The sequence below is a fragment of the Trachemys scripta genome, chromosome 7, assembly GCF_013100865.1.
Source record: "Trachemys scripta elegans isolate TJP31775 chromosome 7, CAS_Tse_1.0, whole genome shotgun sequence".
In the NCBI taxonomy this organism is placed as follows: domain Eukaryota; kingdom Metazoa; phylum Chordata; order Testudines; family Emydidae; genus Trachemys; species Trachemys scripta.
In genome coordinates this window covers 15,404,906-15,424,506 of record NC_048304.1, presented here as the reverse complement: position 1 = coordinate 15,424,506, position 19,601 = coordinate 15,404,906, and the positions used below count along the sequence as shown (strand labels likewise).

The 19,601-nt window shown below is 45.6% G+C and overlaps 1 protein-coding gene and 1 long non-coding RNA gene across 9 annotated transcripts in view; one reads left to right on the top strand and one right to left on the bottom strand.

Annotated features, from left to right (window-relative positions):
* Window positions 1-2,412: 2,412 nt before the first annotated feature.
* On the bottom strand, window positions 2,413-7,003 carry BHLHE40 (basic helix-loop-helix family member e40). Its single transcript, XM_034776847.1, has 5 exons — window positions 6,629-7,003; window positions 6,350-6,419; window positions 5,771-5,878; window positions 4,586-4,709; window positions 2,413-3,526 (listed from the first exon to the last, which is right to left on the bottom strand). Exons 1-5 carry the CDS (start codon window positions 6,706-6,708, stop codon window positions 2,667-2,669), a joined length of 1,242 nt encoding a protein of 413 aa, XP_034632738.1. The 5' UTR covers window positions 6,709-7,003; the 3' UTR covers window positions 2,413-2,666.
* A 1,002-nt stretch (window positions 7,004-8,005) lies between these two features.
* Window positions 8,006-19,601, top strand: part of LOC117880634 — a 12,450-nt gene continuing 854 nt past the window's right edge. For 2 of the 8 annotated variants that reach the window (XR_004646566.1, XR_004646559.1), the window contains exons 1-2: window positions 13,330-15,966; window positions 16,688-16,761. This is a non-coding gene — a long non-coding RNA (uncharacterized LOC117880634). The other 6 variants (XR_004646564.1, XR_004646562.1, XR_004646560.1 and 3 more) reach the window with 6 other exon arrangements.

The following is a 19,601-nucleotide window of genomic DNA, read 5'->3' as shown; positions in this document are numbered from 1 at the left end:
ATCTGCATGTAGGCCTAGTGCCTCCACAGTGGCTTTAGCCCATCCCACCAGTAGGTCCCCACCCCAGAAATTCTCTGGCCTAGCAGCTCCATTGGGTGCCCCACTGGCTACAGCTACTCCTGGGATGCCAGAGGATGGAGGATAGAAAATAAAGCCCCAAACTGAATTATTTCTATTGGGTTGAAGGGAAACCTATACCCATCCTCTGCCCACACTCCTGTCCCAGACAGTCCTCACCAAAGGCCGACACAATCTTTCCTTCAATGCAGACCGGAGATTCCTACACTGCGTCCAGGAGAGGGGCAAGGGGATCTGGAGATGTCTGAGGACGTGTTTCAGATGGAAGGGGGAGATTCACGCACAAAATCCCCTTTGCCTGGATCTTCAATGAAGATGTGGCCCTTAGCACTAGAGTTAAACAGGTGTTGAGAAAAGATTAACAAAAAGTTTTAAGCAGTCTGACTAAATATCCCTTCTCAATTGCTCAGGTTTCATACTCTGGCTCTTGTGATTACAAAAGCTCTCTAGGTTCCATAGAATCTTGCTAGAGTAGACAAGACCTGAATTTCTAATGGAATAACAAGCACAGGAATCCTCTTTCTTCGCCCACTTTTTTTTTTTAAATATATAAAACCCAAAGCTTTTCAGACTTTTTAGCTACATCACAAAGAAACAAACCTAAATGAAGTGAAGGTACAAACCCAATATGGTCTCCCATTCTTTAAAGCTGAAAAGGTCAAGAGGTAAAAATAAAATGCAATAAATTAAACAAAAAATACCACACTACAATAATAATTTTTGGATGACTTTGGGCATTTATTCCATCAAGGCTGTACCAGGGATAACTAAGACCGTGATTCTGCAACTTCTTTCCCACAGGCAGAGTGCTAAGCCCACATGGCATGCCATTTTGGTTGCTGGATTAGGTCACATGGAACGACATAGATCAAATATTTCAAAGAACAAGAGGCAAAGCCTTATCTTCCACAGGAAAATAATTATTTTATTAAGTATTTTAAAAACAACTACTTAACATTTACTCAAGATAAAAATATTTACAATATCGCACCTTTGAGAAGGCTCCAAAATATAAACACTGTATCCCTCCCTAGAGAACAAAACAAAACCTCTTCAAAAAACAAAACCCCCAAATCAGGAATACATTCATATTTCTCACTTCTTTATGCTCAAGTAGTTATACAAATAATAGACCTCTGAAACGTTTTAACTTTTTAATATATTTATATAATATATATATTTTATATATACATATATATTTATAACAAGATTTTACAAATAAAGGCAACAACTGTATACCAAAAAAAACAACAATAATAAAATAAACATGAGAACACAATCTGCAATCAAGCACAGTGCATCTTAACAACTGGTGCAATGGTAGAATGAAATGAGCATCTATGTGACATTTACTCTGGAAACAATGTCTCAAAATTAATACGGAAAAAAACCTGACTGCTTTTTGCAGTTAGTTTCTTTTAAAGCCTAATTGGACACAGTGTTCATCACTGAAGCAACTACTGAATCTGTGGTGCACAGGCCCAAATAGTTCTAAGATTTATTAATAGGGAAATTTTCACAAATTCTAACTCTATTTAAAATAGAAATTTGGACTAGGGTTTTCGGAGGATCCTAAGAGATTTGGCCACCCAAATCCCACTGGGATTAGGTTCCTTTGGAAAAAAAAAAAAAAAGTTTTGAATTCTCAAAGGCACTCAAGGGGGCCAATTCAGGGGGTGCAACTCTGTTGACTTCAATTGAATTTCACCCTGTTACAAGATATCTGGATTTGGCTCAGAAGTGAAACAGTCAGTTGCTGGCTGTGCCCCCATTAATGGGGCTTTTTAACCATTTTGCTTTCAGATACACTAGACCCAGAGACACCTGTACAGTAGCAGTAAAAGAGAGGTCTAGAGTTAGGTGCAACAAGCAAAGGGATCCATGGGGATATTTTCTCTTCCCCTGCCCCAACTAGCAGCTTGAGTTATAGAAAGGGATGCATGTTAATTTATTAATTAGAAGTACACCATGTAAAGCTTCTAAGCAGCATCTACATTTTATTTTGTTTTTTAAACATTCAGCAGAGGTGTGGAGAGAAACTTGTCTTCACTCTCCCTGAACCACTGACTGTGCGTTACCAACCAGTGATTGCTACTCTGAATCGTTTTAGTGGGACTAACACCAATGCTTCAACTGCTGTGCATGCACGTATCATTTCAAATACTGGCAACTGGGTGGGGTAACAAATCTGGCGGTGGGCCATTGCTTTGAAAAGCCCTCATCAGAAGTACCATATTTTTATATTCACAGACCCTAACACCTAAATCTGCCTAATGGAATATTTTTCACAGCTTTGAAATATAATCCTCACTGACTAAGTCAGCTGTTGCTCTGTAGATGGGGAGAGTAAAGGGTAAAGCACAAAGAAAACCTTTTTTTTTTTTTTTCCTTTTAAACTCCCCCAAATGGCTAACCTGGGTGCATCCTTCATCCTTTCCCACGCTATCTGACAAGTCAGAGAAAAGTGGATTTTGCTTCCTACTCTCAATGAACCTTTATCCCCACACCTCAGTCCAGCCGATATATAAAACTGAAAGAGCCTCAAACTTAAAAAAAAGAAAAGAAAAAGAAAAACGGTCACACTGTGCTTAGTCTTTGGTTTCCAAGTTCAAAGGAGGAATCTGCTTCAAAGCTTGAAGCAGAGCTGAGGAGTCGATAGGGGAATGGACTGGTAGTGGAGAAGGAAGTCTCTGAGGCATCAGGAGAGATGGAGAGATTTTATCTGGGTTCATTAGCCCTGAAAGTGCTGCAGCAGAGGCTGGGAGACTTGGGTACAAGACAGGCATGGAAGCCGGGTACCAACACTTCTCCAGCATAGGCAGATAGGCAGTTGCGGATGGTGGGATCAAATAAAAAGGCAGGCACAAAGGAGGCTGGTGAGGGTGAGGGCCCAAAAAACTACTTGAAGAGCCAATCAGATCACTGCTAAAATGGCCTTCGTCTTCTGAAGTTTCCATTCTGGTCCTTTTGGCTGGTGGGTCCTCAGTCTCTTGCTTAATAGAGCTTATTCTCTCTTGCATGGTATAGTTGAGTCCCGTATCCTTTGGAAAATACTGTTGATCAGCGTTTGAATCACTTTTCTCCAGCTCTCCTCCATACCCACTGTCTGTGTCTGTGTCGCTCCCGCTCTGCTCTCCACTGGAGTGTGCAAAAGTCCTCTGTATAACAGGCACACAGTTCTTGCCATAACCCTCAGCAGTTTTGGGCAAAGAGCCAGACTTCTCCTTCAAGTCCACCGTTTTCAGGGGCGCATCTCCAGCTTTTCGGCTGGCTCCGCCCTGGAGAACCTCAGAGGCCATTCGGTGCAGATGACTGACCAGCTGAGAAGATTTCAGATCCCTGGTGTTCTCATGCTTTCCCAGGTATTGCAGCACTTCCTTGGCACACATCTGGAAACCAGATTGAAACATTTCCTGGCTGGTATCAAGGTTTCTCGATGATAAGTCACCTGAGGGAACATTAACAGAAATAAATTAAAAATTAACAGAGAGCTAAATAGTTTTATTAATATCATTAAAGTGCACTGGGGAAAGGAAGAAATTTTATCTCCATATTACGTATCTGTTACAAAACAGCTAGACAAAGTGAATTCTACTACAATACAGTCACTTTAAACACCCATTTTTACACCTCCCTCTAACAGTGAGTCTTTAAATATGTTTTTGATCCTATACTCATTATACGTGGCAACCACAACAGACACTAGAGTTTAGGGAGAAAATTGCAAAAGGCAGCACAGCGAATCAACCCTGGTATCTCCTCAGAAAGACATCAGTTCCAATGTCATCTTGCAAATCTAGCTCCTCTGCAGCTAATGAAAGTTAGGTACAAGGGGCCCAATTTATCCCTCATTAGCTGCATACACCAAGGGGGATTAGGTCTAAAGTTCGGGACGTGACATTGGGTTTGGCTGTGTAATTCTACTGCATATCTAGTGGCTGTTAAAGCTGTAGCAGCCTTTCTAGAAAAGCTGGTTTTAGCCTGCCAGACTCAAGTAAGTGTCACAAAGAGAGGGGAAGGAGGAAACAGATGTAAAACACTGTGGGCCCTTAGACAGTCCCGGGCTGCAAAGCGTGCACTAACTGGCTTATGGAGAAACCAAAAAGGGCATGTAAAAGAGATGTTTTCATATATTAGGGGAGAAAAAAGTCAGGACCTGATCCAAACCCCATTGAAGTCAATGGAAAGACTCCCATTGGCTTTGGATCAGGCCCTCACAGTAAAACTGTACTATAAAATAAAACAACTAGAATCAGGTTGAATTTAAAACTATATTAACAGCTAGTTATAAATTAACTAAATAGAGGGATGAAAGGCATCTTTTTCATAAATCCACATGCACATAAAGCAGGGTATGCATGCTAAATAAAAATTTAAAAAAAGACAAACTTACCCTCCCACCTCCCAAACTAAGTGCCATAAGTAGCCACTATTCAAAGATATTGAAAGTAAGATCACAAGACATTCTAGGGTTCTCACATGATACAAACATGACTTGAATACTCACCAGCTTGTAAACCATTCTGTAAAGCAATTATTTTCTGTTGCTGCTGCTCAATGAGATTAGTTAGTGCTTTCACATGCTTCAAGGTAAGTTCAAGAACCACCGCCTTCTCCAAATGACCTAAAGTCTGGAAACAAATGGGCAGGTTAGTACTTATCCTAGAGCTGGCCACGCTTCAAGAAATCTTAAAAAAATTCTAATTCATTGTGAAATGAAAAAAGAAAAAAACAGTTGCAATTTGGGGAACAGGGTTAAAAATTGTGTCTTTATTCAATGAAATCACTCTGATTGATTTTGAGCAAAAATCTTAACATTTGGAATCTGATCCACATATTATGTAAACTAAAAAAAATTTTAAAGGGAAGGTTGCAGAGAAGGATACAGTTACATCCTATGGGTATTTTAGGACCAACTGCATAGCTCTCAGACAAGTATTTTATTTTATCTGTTCTGCTGCCCCTGCTGGCATTATGACCTTAACACAAGGGAAGCCAGTCAAAGGGTTTCTTTTGAACGGTGACAGAAGAGGGGAGTCCTGCAGGATGTCAGCCAAAGTGGCTTTCCCCATAAACTTCTGCAGGGATTTTTTTCTTTTAATTTTAATCAAGCACCTAAGCCTTTATTCTTTTTAAAACAAGGCACCTCACACACACTAGAGAAACAAAAGTTGTGGTCCTTAACATCTGTCGCAAAACAAGAACACAGAGAATCCTTTCAAATACCCAAAACAGGTAGCATGGAAACAAACTCTAAAAGGACTTGACTTTCAGTTAAGTTAGGGATCAACTTATAAATGGAATCCAGTAAAACTTCAGAAAGAGCAACATGGAACTTTTTCAGTGGCTCAAATGGAAAAACCCAAATCCCTCACATTCACATCAAGCCCACAATAATCACTTTTACATGAAGTTTCATTTTAACATTGCAGCAGTTCAATTCATATCACCCTATCACCACCAAATATATACACTGTTTAAAAATTTACAGTATCTGGAAGGAAATCCATTAGTCTATTAGTAATAGACTGATCAAAGTGGCAAACCTGCCCAAATCGCAGCCTTTTCCACTTTGATGTGCAGTGCTCAGAGGAAACCTCTAGATGGCACATCTACCTGTACAGAAATCCATTAACCAACACACATCCCCAAAACGAAAAGGAGTTTGGATATTAGCCAGATTTTCACTTACTGTAAGTTTGAGATGTTCTGGTAAGAGATCTTTCAGTTGGGCGATGCACTCATTAATCCTATCACGTCTCTTCTTCTCTATCAGTCTGTGGGGCAATTTATAGGTCTCCTGGAAGCCAAAGGAAAGGAGAAAATCAGACAAGACACAAGATGACTTCTAGCACCATGGATAGACACATAGGTAAAAGGTGATCTAGAAGTAAAACTAGATCTCATGCTTTTGGGTACCCAAAAAGTATTATGTGTAGCTGCTACTAACTGACTGATTTTCTGTCATAAGAATTATTAAATTAATGCAAAAATATAGTCCCCTCCCACCTTCTGAGCCTCAAATTCGGGGACAAGAGGTAAAAGTGCAACAGTCTCAGAGCAAAAAAACCCCAACAACTTTGATTCAAACTGTCTGATGTTAAAACAACCCCTCCTAAACCCCACCGCAAATTTAATAACGGTTAAAGCTTAGTTGAGCTTTATGCAAAAGCAGATTTAAACCAAATCAGAACAGACACAAACGCATACAACTTTTCAAATGGACAGGTGTTAACTAAGAATGCAAAGGTTCCGCAATTCCTCCATTTACCTTATTGTCTTCACTTTTTTTTAACCCTCTCCTGGGCTTGTACACTTGATACATGTGAGAAAAGGCCAGCCTGCACAAATGACATAAAAACGCGATGGGTTATTATTCTTTCCTGCACCCGGAGTGACACAAATGCGTCTGACAACGCTCCCAGCAGGCACAGGGGGAAGGATCCGAAGCTCAAGTCAAAGCCAGCGGCCAGATTGCGCCCGTGGGTTTGCTGGGGAGGGCACTGGGCGCTCTGGCCCCGAGAAACGCACCACTGAGGCGGCATCTTACCCGGGCATCTCGTTGCTCTCCAGCGCAGGCAGCTTGCCCAGGCAGGCGGGAGGGGGCTGGGCGCTGGGGATCATTTCCATTGCAGCTTGGGAGGCTTTGCAGGGGGGGCTCTGCTGAAACTTAGCCTCGCCGAAAGCAGCGAAATCGGTCAGCGCCGGGTGCGCGGCGAGCTCCTCGGAGAACCCCGCTGGCGTCGGGACCGGCTCCGGGGCTGCAGACGGCTCAGGGCGCGCTGCTCATCTCCGCGCGGCCGGGGCAGGGCGCGAGCTGAGGAGTCGCTGGGAGGCGGCAGGCTGGGTTAAATGGGAGCGAGTGGGTGGCTGGCGCTACGTGTTCTACCCTGTGACTCCCGGCACGTCTGGCGGTGCTGGGGAGGGAGCGCCCTGCCTTCCCCCATCACATGAGCCTCACGTGTTGGACAACGCTCTGGCCTCCCCCCCCGCCCCCCCCCTTCCTTCCTTCCTTCCCCTCCTCTCCCCTCCCCTCCCCCCGCGGCTGCCAGCGGCTCCCAGCCACACACGGCAGGCGGCGGCTGCAGCCGGAACGTGATGGGGCGACACCTCCGCCCGGCCGGGCTCTCCTGCAGATGGCTGGCGCGTGTGCCCGGCAGAGAGCGCGGGGGGAGGGGGTGGCTCCCCTCACGCGCACCCGGGGGGGGGAGCTCCCCTCACGCGCACCCGGGCTGCAACATCCCCAGCGGCGCGCGGACCTGGCCCGGGATGCCCCGGAGGAGCGGGCGAAGGGGGCTCGTGCGCCGCCACCGCGCTCTCCTCCCCGCCTCTAAGGGGGGTCAGTCCGGTCCGGCCGGGCGGGACACCACCCCCGCCCCCCCTGCAGGGACCATGCCTCTCCTTTCCCTCGCTCCGCGTTACACGGGCAGAGGCGTCGGGCGGGTTGCGTGGCCCAGCCCTGGGGAATTCACAGGTCGCTGCGACCGGGCGGCGGGGGCGTCTCTCCCGGGGGAGCTGTTCCTCCCAGAGGGCATGTGGGACACAAGCGGGGTGCCAGGGGTGGCGTGTGGGAGGGGCTGGTGCCAGGCCGGTGCAGAACTGCAGAGAGCTGGGGTGGGGGTGGCATGGCTGGTCTGGGGAGAACCAGGCACTCCTGTCCCTCCCAGTGGCTTTCTCTATTCAGAAAGCAACTTACTTGGCCTCGGGCACGTCACTTCACTACTTAGCTTCGGCTTCCCCCTCTGTAAAAGGGGTGGTAATAAGGTAACCCTAAATGACCTACGTCACAGGGGCTGTTTGGATTAATTAGTTGGTACGTGTAAACGCCCTCTGAAGCGGTGTTCTTCCCAGCCGTGTGGGCAGCACTCCAGGTTCATGGAAACCAGCAGAGGCAGAGCATGCCGGCTGCACCTGACTGCAGCGTGTCTAACTGCTTCTCCACCTTCAGTGGGGTAAAACGGGGGAGGCAGGCATACGATGACATGCCAAAAATGCTGCTTCTGCGTGCTTTTGACTGACAATCCCTGCAAGGAGCAGGGACATGACTGTCACAGTGCCCCTGCTGCCACCACAGGCAAATGCTTTGCCACCCACTGAAAGAGGCTGGCTACTGCAGCTGAGCCATTACATAATAATGGCAGCTTTCCAGTAGGCATAGACACAGAACATGCCACATCTGTCATCAGGTAATTTAGCTGTTTTTTGTGTTTTTTTTTTAAGTCTATAGTTTGTAGTAATCTTGATAAAATGCAGCATTGAATCTGACCAACTGCACTATCTTCCATGTGCATTTCTGCAGTCAGTGGGGAATACCCCAAGCCTTGACATTTGGGCTGGAATGCCGCTGAGAGTAACTGGTATCAGGAGTGCAGGGCTTTGTGTGAACTGTAGCCATGAGCGGAGTAGCACTCAGGCATGATGTGGGCTGAGGGGACTGCAGCTGAGCCAAGGGCCAAAGGCAGAGTAGCCAACTACCAGATTTAGTGATGTGCCCCATTGGGGGAGTCGTCGAGGTCAGTGGCTGATTTAAGACAACTGGTAATGTGAGAGGGGACATGGGGGGCAGGGAATCAGAGTGTAAATTACAGGACTGAGGCTGCTGTAATTTAGGCCTGATCTACATTTTAAAAGTTTTACCAGCATAACTCTGTATGATTTTTGTACTGACATATTTCTGCCAGTAAAAGCCGTAGTGTAGACCCATTGTAAGGCACTTACCTGTGTACTTGATTTCACATTGCTGAATCAGAATAAGCCTAGTTAAAACGGCAACACTTCTATCTATGGACGAGGCCTCAAACAAGGAACCAAGAAAGCCCTGTACAGCCTCTGAATTCCCCAAGAGAAGGAACAGAATAATGGGGAACTAGGACCAGCTAGGTAAGAGTGTAACTGTTTTATATCTCGTAGGTGTCAAGCGAGGTTTAATTCTTTGATCTTTGTTAAGCAGCTGAGACTCGGCTGCCAACTGTTCTGCAAAGGCTAAGGATGATTATAGTGAAGTGTAACTGCCAAAGCAAACCCTTTTGTTTTGGGGGTACGTGGTCATTTCCCCTGCCACATGCTGAACAAGGAGAGGCCAGATCACCAAATAGAAGGTATATTTACCTCGATAAGGTAATAAGAGAACTTTAGCACCCAGAGTTTGTCAAAGATTTCTCTATCTCCTCTGAGAGTCTTGTGGCTAGGAGCCTGAGATCAGCAAGTACTTTGCTGGAGACTAGAGACGGCATTTGTTCTAGAGCAGGTGGCATGCTCATTTCCGGATACACCGTAATTTGAATGCATGTGTGGTGGCAGAAGTGCTAAAAGAGTTTAGAGTTGTAGACTTGTTACACTAGAAGGTGACTCAGTTAACGAAACTCTATCAGGACAACGTAGGCCCAAAACGGAGGTTTTGTAAAAATCTTACTTGTAAGAAAGAAAAATTCCCCTGCGGTGTCTGCAGCCTAAACAGTACAGTATAGCTACTGACCGAGAACCACAAAATGCAGCTAACTGTTCTCTCACTGAGTATTGTCTCATCTGTGTTTTACAGCCCAACCCTGCAGTTTCTACCAAGCATAGCATTCACTATCCTGATCAATCCACTCATTTCAAGTGTCTCCATGGTTGGGCCCTTCAGCCATGATCCTGCAAACTTAAGTATATGAGTAGTCCCATTGACTTCAAAGGGACTACTCATGTGCCTAAAAAGTAAAGCATGTGCATAAGCATTTGCAGGATCAGGGAGTTAGATCGAAAGCTCTTCAGAGCAGGAATTGTCTTTATTAATGTTAGCTACAGTGGTACTTAAATAAATTCAATAACAATTATTACAAAAGAGAAACTAACTCTGTTGTCAATTGCTAAAGCAGAGATTTGTAATGCAAATAAATAGTGGAAAAATAAATTAGACATTTAAAATCCTTTGTTTTAAAGCTGTAAGTTGTTATTTGTACCACAGTTAAGGGCATTTAAAAATCATATATAGATATAGCTATATAATTTTTAGCTGCTAGCATACTTTCATTTATCCCCCTCTCCATACTTCTCTTTATCAAACAATAGAAATAATTAGGGTTATGGTAGGGGATTGCTAATGGAAAATTCTAGCTTTCTGGTTCAGGGCCAGATATTTTTTACCTCCTCTAAGTTTTAAATTTAAAGTAAAAATATATTTGAACTAGTTCATGCCCACTGGTTGTTTGAGTCGTGTATGTTCTTTGAGACAGTATATTCCTGCAATGGATGGTGACCTAGAAATCCAGATCAGAGGTAATCCCCCATTATTTAGCCCTTTTACTATTGGTATGTTTGCCAAACAATGCTCCATGTCAGATTTCACTGATGACCTTAAGGGTGGTTGCCAAGGATTTTGGATTCCCCCCTAAAAAGAGAGTCCCAATGAAGTTATTACATTCTTGGGCATCAAGTTAGATTGAGGGAGAATTAAATTACACTTTCATGAGGTGCCCGGCACAGCTTTCACAGGCTGATGCAATCATTAATTTGTCACCTTGATTTTGTTTGCAGAGCCATTTCTCCATGGCAGACTTTTTTTTTTTACAATGCCCGATTGAAGCTATAATGAAATGTTAAAAGTAATGGCATTATTTTCTAGAGCTATTAAGGGAGAATCTGGCATTTCCAATGGTCGTTATAGAGCATTTAATGTTATAGGATAACAACAACTTGTGTCCAACAAGGATTTGTAGTTATTTACAGATGTGTTAGCAGGAAAGGGTTTGGCTTTTGTTTTCCCAGGCGTGCAGAGGTCTGGCTAACAGCACTGAGTTAATGGAGCTCTACCTCGGAACATTTCCCCCCATAATTATGGCAATGGTAATTTTGGGTAAAAAGTTCTTCAAAGCATTGGCACGGATATCTGATTTAAGAATATGTGGAGAGTTAACAGATGGGCAGTGGATTCAGGCCTGCGATAGAGTTACGGAGGGAGGTTTTGTTTTAAAATGTCTCTTACTTAATATACCCATGAAGGCCAGGCATGTGCCCATGGGCTGTAATCAAATAACTGACTCTCCCTCTCTCATTTCTAGCAGTCTCGTTTCAGGTTACTGGCACCGGAGGTTAAAGAACATCCACGTCAAATACAAAAAGCCCTTTGGTAACTAAGGGTATCGAGACTAGGCGGAGGAGAATGGAAGTGGCTAGCTCTCAGCACATGATAGGTCTAATCTAAGGGCCTGTATAATTAATATACATTACTTTCTGCAGGGGTAAAGGTTTATATGGGATCTGGTTAATTCTAATATAAGAGATAGTCCTGTCTGCATTACACAGGAGTGGCGGAAGCGAGGCGTATTTCCTGGCTGGTCTTTAGTTAGTAGGTGCGGCAGTCCTGTTCCCAAGGCAGGCAGGTCCCAGATCTCAATTCCAGTGTTTGCAGTGAGAAGAATGTTAAAGGGCTAAGGGAGGCAACAGGGAGTTGTCAGGTAGACAACACAGCATCATTCATCAAGTACTGACAGCTTTACTGGAAACCAAAGACAAAATGTGCAATAGTTATGCTCCTGGGTAAACATAGCATTCATTATGTCATTTTTAGGAGTGTTCAGGATCAGTGACTCAGTTGGTCTCTAAACGAGACCTAGGAATGTTATTTCTCAATATTGTCATGGATGAGTCTGAGAATCCACATTTATCAGTCTACAAGATGGATGTAAAAGGTTGCAATGCATGGGTTAGCTACATAGAACATTGGATACAGTTCTTCATCTAGTTCTGCTTGGTACATCTTCAGATACTTACCAAGGTTTGGATTTAACCCAACCAAGTATGCCACCTTCCGATTCATTTATATGTGGATCACCAACTCAATAGCACAGCTGAGTGTGACAGAATATAGGATCAAAAGATTCATCCAAAAAGTTTGAGACATTTTATTCATATATAAGGATTACCATGGCACTGATCACTGTCATATCTAATTTGTGGTTTGGAGACAATGAGATTGTTCTAGCTGTTACCACTGAGATATTTGTGTTCTTTGATAAAATACTAAAAAAATAATCCAATGAGGTTTAGATCTGTGGCTACTCTGATGTCCTAGGTCAGGATCCTTCCCTCAGAAGGACCCATGGATTGCTGTTGGTGATGCATTGGCTGGAGGATGCCAAGCTAAAATCATTTAGTAAAACACATTAAGTGGAATCAAGTGAAGGTTGTTCTTCTCTTTGTCTGAAGATGTTTGCCGGTACTGAATGTGCTAGTGGGAGGTGATATGGGAGGAAACTAATTCATAATAAGACTTTTGCCCACTTTGAGACTGTTTAAGGAACCATGGCCAGCCTGGTGCCAAAAAAGGCAAATCCATATAGCAAAGAAACAATGGAGAGCCACAGAACTTGTTCTGTTTAACCATTTCTTTGCTGACTGTCTACTGTCTTGTGAAGTAAATTCAGTACATACATACATACATACATACACACACACACACACACACACACACACACACACTTACTTTACTGGCAGTGCTCCACCAACTGGCTTCATGCTGTAACTTCTCACGCATGGCCAAACCATGGCTCGTGAGCCACATGTGGCTCTTTTACAATTAAAGTGCAGCTCTCAGAGCCCCCTATTCTCCACCTACCAGACTACTTGGAAGAGCTAGGGACTTTCTGCCCTGCAGTGGGGTGCTGGGGCTAGGAGCTTCTGCCCGGAAGGGAGGGGGTCTTGGGGCTTCAGCCCTGCAGAAGGCACCTGCCAGGGCTCGGGGCTTCAGCAGGAGCAGGGCTAAAGCCTCGTGCCCTAGCAGGTGCGCCCTGAGGGGTAGAAACCCTGAGACACACACCCCCCCCAGCCCTGCAGGGCAGAATCCCTGAGCACCAGCTCTCGAACTTCTGAAGATTATTGTATGCCGCTCGCAGGGTCAGTAAATTTGGCCATCCCTATACTAGAATTACCAGAATCTGAGAGCCATAGCCTCAAGCATCAAGGTATTACCCCCTTGCTGTGATGGCCCATTCATATCTCAAAGAAAGCAATGGAATGCTAGGACTTACTTGGGTCATTCTTCAGGATTCAATCAGGGAAGGCTGTAGGAGGGAGGAGCAGTACTCTTAGGCAGGTGTGGCTGTGAATGTTGTCCTGTTCTGGAGAATGAGTTGTTTTCCCCACTGAGAGACAGAGTGGTCTAGTGAAGAGGCCATATACTGGAAGTCAGGAGATCTGGATCGCATTCCTGATTCTGCCACTAACTCCGTCTTTGATGTTAGGCAAAGTCACTTAACATCTCCATGCCTCAGTTTCTCTATCTGTAAAACAGAAATGATACTTTGCAAAGTGCTTTGAGTTCTATGGATAAACATAGGACCTCATTTATTACTATTGTTAGTCTTTCTATTTTAGTAGCATCCAAATGCCCTAATCAGGATTGAGGCCCCATAAGGCATGGATACTGTCTCAGAGTGTTTATTATTATTTCCACTTGACATAGGTAAGCACAACTGCAGTCCCAGTTTGGTTAGGTTATAGCATTGAAGCAAGCCTTTAAAACGTGCTACTTGTGTAAATCTATATAAAAATATACCCAATAAGGAACAAGTAGAGCTGTACAATGTGTTTGCCTTCCAGTTAATGCCAGGATAGGGGGACACAGATCAGCATTCATGTCTCACTCCCCGTCGGTATCCGGCCTGAGCCGAGGAACCCAATGATCCAAGCAGCGGACCCAATTCGGTGATAAACCCTACTCATATGCCACCTGGGGCACATTGCACATACTCTAAGAAGAAGAAGAATGCCAGGTCACTCATACCTTGCCCTCCTGACCTCAGACACTGCCTCCTGAGCAAAGTGAGGGATGACTGCTCATCAGTTCAGAGGAACTTGCCTGTACTGTGAATATCATTAACATCAAGGACACATTAAGGACTATTTGTAATCGTTTGTCACCAAGGTAAACAGAGAAGCAGATTTGTGAATGAAGCTGATTGGACCGAAATATGGGGTGCAGCAAAAATAGAGACATTTTTGAGATGTTACTAGAGGACAGGGAACAGAATTCTAGGATGACCTTAACTCTCAGCGATAATAGAGTAGAACAAGCCCATAGTATTTATATGGACTTGTTTAACATTCCATGCTGTTTGTAGGTGTATACGTGGGGTGTCTATGTTCTCTCTATAAGAGGATTTCTGGGCTGTCTGTCCCTTAGGCAGCACCAATATTAAGGAGATAAAAGATTTTATAAACGAAGGCTGTAATTGTTCGGATGTGCTGGGAACTATTTCTAAACATGCACATTGGTGACTGATTTATACATGTTGTCTGTGCACTGGAAGAGGAAAGAAAGATTTGCTGGTACTTAGCATAACTGTTGCAGGAAGAAAAAAGCAGTGGAGAAAGGTGTGGCAGTGTGTTGTGTTATCTGTCTGTGCTTAGTTATGCATAGCCTCCTTCCTGCAAAGATATAGGTCAGACAAACTATGCACATAATTATAATTTTTCCTGGTCAACTTAAAAAATCTGGATCTGAACACACTGGCATCACTGAAGTAGTTTGGATCTGTAGCTAAGACAGTATCACAGGTCATTTTCTCTATAACAAACCAAACACCTGCATCAGAACCCCCTTGAATTTTCAGCATGGCCCATCTGTATCCTGAACCAGATGTGTCTCATGATGTGGAGATGGCATAACTGTCTCTGTAAATTCATCTGGAATACACATTAAAGGAACCTAAATGGAGTATGTAGTATTCATGGTGAGTTTGTGTGTAATCAAAATTATATGCAGTTTTGCTCACCATATTCCTTAGATGCGAAACTATCATTTGTAGTATTGAGATGCCCATGCAGATGTAGCTAAAATCCTGCAGTCGTGTTTCCTAATACGAGAATAATCTAACTACCAACTGCAGGAGAAGAGATCCATAACTAAGTAGAAATTACAACCAATTGAAACGGGGAAAACTAAAAAATAAACCTAATACACAGTTTCCTTAAGAAGAGGACTCATGGTTAACAAGTGTCACCCATGATGTCCCCCACACTTTATGTAATGGAGTTTTAAAATAGTTTGGCCATAACTATATTAGCAGCTTTTTGAGTGGAACCCAAGATGGAACAATCCCTGTCCCAAGGATCGTAGTGCATCTGCAATTGGTACTGATGTGCCATCTTCAGAGCAAAAGTCCCCACATGAATTCTCACCTAATGCCAAAATGGAGAACAGATGTTTCATTTTACAAGTATTGAGGAAAGATGGCATCAGGTGCCTCGGGTCCCCAGATATCAAAGTCATCGTTTGATTTAAGAATGTAACAATGAGCAACCAACTGGTAAGAAACAGCTAAGGACCAATATCTAATTGAGACCAGCTGGTGTCCAGGGTTTCTACACATGAATTCAATTAGTCTCTGCGTCAGTAATTCTCTGTTCCCACCCTGTCATGGTTTTGGAATAAATACTGTACTATTGCCATGGATCTCCAGGTGCTGAGTATGTGTCCCGTAGTTATACAGTCCTTGTCTAGTGATGGCTTTGTCTTTTTCTTTCTCTCTTTTTAAAGTCCGCTTTTAGATTCTGTTCTCTGGCTTTTCATGCTTGGAGGTTACCCGTATAATTGTGAGCCAGTGAGAACACAATAAAAGTCATCATAAATTCAGGATCACATGGCATCTAGGTCTGATGTTCCTTCTTTTACCATTATTAAGACGATAATAAGCGTTTACATTTTTATAATAATTTTGCACTATGCATAGACAGCCTAATTCTCTGTTGTGCTTAAGCCCCTTTATGTTGATTTGGTAGAATAAAGGATCCTTTAACCAGAAGGCAGCAATCACTTCCAGGGACTGCCCCCGGTGTGAGAAGATTCCCTGGCCAGCTGGAGGTGTCAGAAAGACTTACACCAAGCTCCTCTCTGGTCCCCAGTGCAGGGTGTGTGTCAGAGGGGAAGGGCTGTGCCTTTAAGGGATCATTGTTGGACCAAATATAAGTTTGAGCTGCTGAGCAGCCATCAGTCCTTCTTAAGTCAATGGGAACTTCGAGCGCTTCGTACATCTGCAAATCAGGCCACTGCATTAGAAGGAAAATTTTCAAAGGCACACATGGAAGTGAAGCACCCAGCTTCCATAGACTTTTACTGGGAGCTGGACAACTAACTGCGCTTCCTACCTTTGAAAATCTCCCTCTGGAACCAAAATATGTATTTAGGAGTCCTTTGAACAGTTTGCCTTAAATATTTGAGACTACATTTCTAACCTAGGCAAAATGCATTCTAATTTCTGCAATGCTGAATACTGGCTCCTCTTACTCACAGTGCCAAACTTCACTGATAGTATTGCATCTGAAACCACCAACTTACAATTATGTAACAGTAGCATGGTTTTAAAAGATGCTGTCCTTGTAATAGGACACATGAGGGTGGAAATTACCATTTGTCTGACCGCTACCAAACTTTAGAGCTGACAAACAGCTGTTTTCCTGTCTAAGGAAGTTCGTTCATGCAGAATTCAGAAAATTAGCTACTATGATCATTCAAATCTAATCGTTGAGCTTTTTAGCCCTTTTTAAAATATATATATATTTAAAGGTGTGGTTCAGTACCGCATGCTGTGTTTACCAAGCTGTGTATTTACACTTATTTACTACTTTTCAGAATTCAAAGTGATTAGGGAAAAATGGAAGAATTCATGCTGCAGGTCAGGTCTGAACAAAGAAGAGCAGAACATGGTATGTTGCAGTTACATGCTGGAAGAGCACCCTTCTCCTCTGCATTCTTCTAAGTCACCTTCACCAAAGACAAACTATCAAAATACTCCTGAAGAGAAATTTTATTGCCCTAAGAATGAGCACACTTGTACTAAATGGCAGATATGCTAAACACCAATACTGGGACAGGCTACCCCTTATGTCCCCTAATAAAAATGGTGCCCCAATATGCCTTTTCAAATTCTACCACTTAATCTTCACCATTGTCAATAGGCCAGATCTTCAGCTGGGGTAAATCAGTGTAGCTGTACTGAAGTCAGCAGAGCTATGCCAGTTTACACCAGTTCAGGTTCTGGCCCAATATTTTCAGTATAGCTTTCAGAACAGAAACATTTCTAGTGACACGCGACTTCATATCAGTTTGTCATCTCCTTAAGGCTTTTGTGATTGAGAGAGTTTTTCTGTTTAAATCAATTCCTCATTATTTATTTATTTATTTTTAAACAAACACATGTCCACATACTCTTCAAACACATGCATCCCTAGTACATTGGATTTGGTACGGGCTAGAAGGGGAAAAATCTTTGTTAGAGCCCTATGCTGCACACCATGTAAGGGATAAGGTAGAAGTCAGCAGTGTAGCACACATACCTGATTAGATGCTTCCTACTCTTTTAGGCCCAAATTCAGACCTTAAATATTTCCAGTGCACAAGCAGGGTAAATAAGACCCAGGGCCAGGTCCTCAACTGGTATAAATTGGCATAACTCCACTAAAGGCAGTGGAAATATGCTTATGTACATCAGTTGAGGATCTGGCTCCAGTGCCGGATTAAAAAAAAACCCCATCGTGATGGAGGAGTGCCCAGGCCAAACCTGAGCTGCACTGCTTCAAGTGCTGCCAGCCTTGCATGGCATGAGCAGGGGCCGCACAGCAAAGTGCCCCAACCCCATACATACTTCAGCCAACACACAGACCTCTTAATGCCTGTTCCACTCTACATATACCTCAACGACCCTCCACTGGCCCCCACTTATCTTGACACCCACCCACACACACATCCTGCTCACCACAGACACAACCCCTCAGCCCCCAACATTCCTGCCCCTATCCCCCCTTTCTCCCAGTGGCCCCACTTGCCCCTAACCTTCCACCCCACAGTCTTCCAACACTTCCCACTCACCCCATAGTTCACCAACTCACCCCAGTCCCTCATCCACTACCCTCGGGACCTTCCTAGCCACTGACCAACACCCCCGTGGCTTAGAGTTCCACTCCCATCCCAGGCTAGGGCAGCTCCTCCTGATCCAGGCTGCCCAGCAGCTCCGTTCACTCCCATTACCAAGCCCACACTCACACAGCAAAGGCCAAATTTCAGTGAGTGGCATTGCCACCTCACAGTGTCACTCACTCAAATTTGGCCTGGCCACCCCTCCATCATGGCTCAGGAGCTGGGGGGGGGTGGGGGGGAAGTAGTCGGGCCAAATTTGAATGTGTAGCATTGCTAGCTGGCACATGGGGTACCAGCACCACTCAGGTTTGGCCTGTTGCAACGCCACCCTCCCAGATCTAGTGGTCAGGGGCCCTTCTGAGACGAGAGCCCTGTGCACATTTGTTAATCTGGGCCTGCTGGCTCTTGAACACAGTCTCATTCATGGCCCCTCTGCAGGGCCGGTGCTACCATTAAGGCAAACTAGGCGGTTGCCTAGAGCGCCAAGATTTGGGGGCAACAAAAAGCAGTGCCCCCAATTTTTTTTTTTTAACAGCGTTCCTGGCTGCTCCATGCAATTATTGTCATTGCTGGCAGGGATGGCGTGCTCGGGGAGGGGGCGCAGCAGAGGTGAGCTGGGGTGAGGAGCCCTGCGGCAGCTCCCCCCCTCCCTGGGGCACTCCCCCATAGGGTTACCATATTTTAATTTTTAAAAAGGAGGGCACTCCCTGGGGCCCCGGCTCCGCCCCTTCCCCACCCCAACTCTGCCCCCTCCCCTGAACGCTCTGCCCCCTGCTCCTCCCCCTCCCCTGCTTCCCACGAATCAAATGTTCGCGGGAAGCCTGAAACAGGGAGGCAGCAGGTAAGCTGGGGCAGGGTGCGGCGCGGCGTGGCTCAGTCCAGCCCCCTGGCCGAGCGGCTCCCTTCGGCGGCCAGCTGGCCCAGGCCAAGAGGCTCTGGCCCCGGTGTCTCCCGCCCGGCTGGGGCCCCGGCCCCTGGCTGAGCACCGCGCCGGCCCCTGGCCAAGTGCCCGCGCTCCCGGCCCGGCCCCCAGCCCAGCACCGCGCCAGCCCCCGGCCCAGCACCATGCCGACCCCGGTCCCGGCCAAGTGCCCGCGCCCCAGGCCCAGCACCGCGCCGGCCCCGTGCCGCCGGCCCAGGCCCTGCTGAGCACTGCGCCAGCCCCGCACCGCTGCGCCCTACCTCCCTATTTTCCCCAGACATGTCTGGCTTTTTGGGATTTCCCCCCAGACGGGGATTTGAGGCCCAAAAAGCTGGACATGTCCAGGAAAAGCCGGACATATGGTAACCCTACTCCCCCCGCGGCAGCTCCCCACCCCCCCATCCCAGGGAGCCGTGCGGCAGCTCCCCACCCCAGCTCACCTCTGCTCTGCCCCCTCCTCGAGCACACCATCGCTGCTCCACTTCTCCCGCCTCCTAGGCTTGCAGCACCAATCAGCTGTTTGGCACGGCAAGCCTGGGAGGGGAGAAGGATTAGAGTGGGGACGGCATGCTCGAGGAGGAGGCGGAGCAGAGGAGAACTGGGGTGGGGAGCTGCCACACGGCACCCTGGGCGGGGAGCTGCCATGGGGAAGTACCTCAGGGCAGAGGGAGAGAGCTGCCGTGTGGGGGGGGGGGGCCTCCGGGCGGG

Coding starts and splice junctions, on each gene's coding strand:
- BHLHE40 (XM_034776847.1), bottom strand. CDS start 6,708: ATGGAAATGATCCCCAGCGCCCAGCCCCCTCCCGCCTGCCTGGGCAAG. Junction 5,879..6,349: donor AAAAAAGTGAAGACAATAAG/GTAAATGGAGGA, acceptor TTTGGCTTCCAG/GAGACCTATAAATTGCCCCA. Junction 4,710..5,770: donor CAGAACATCTCAAACTTACA/GTAAGTGAAAAT, acceptor ATTTGTTTCCAG/ACTTTAGGTCATTTGGAGAA.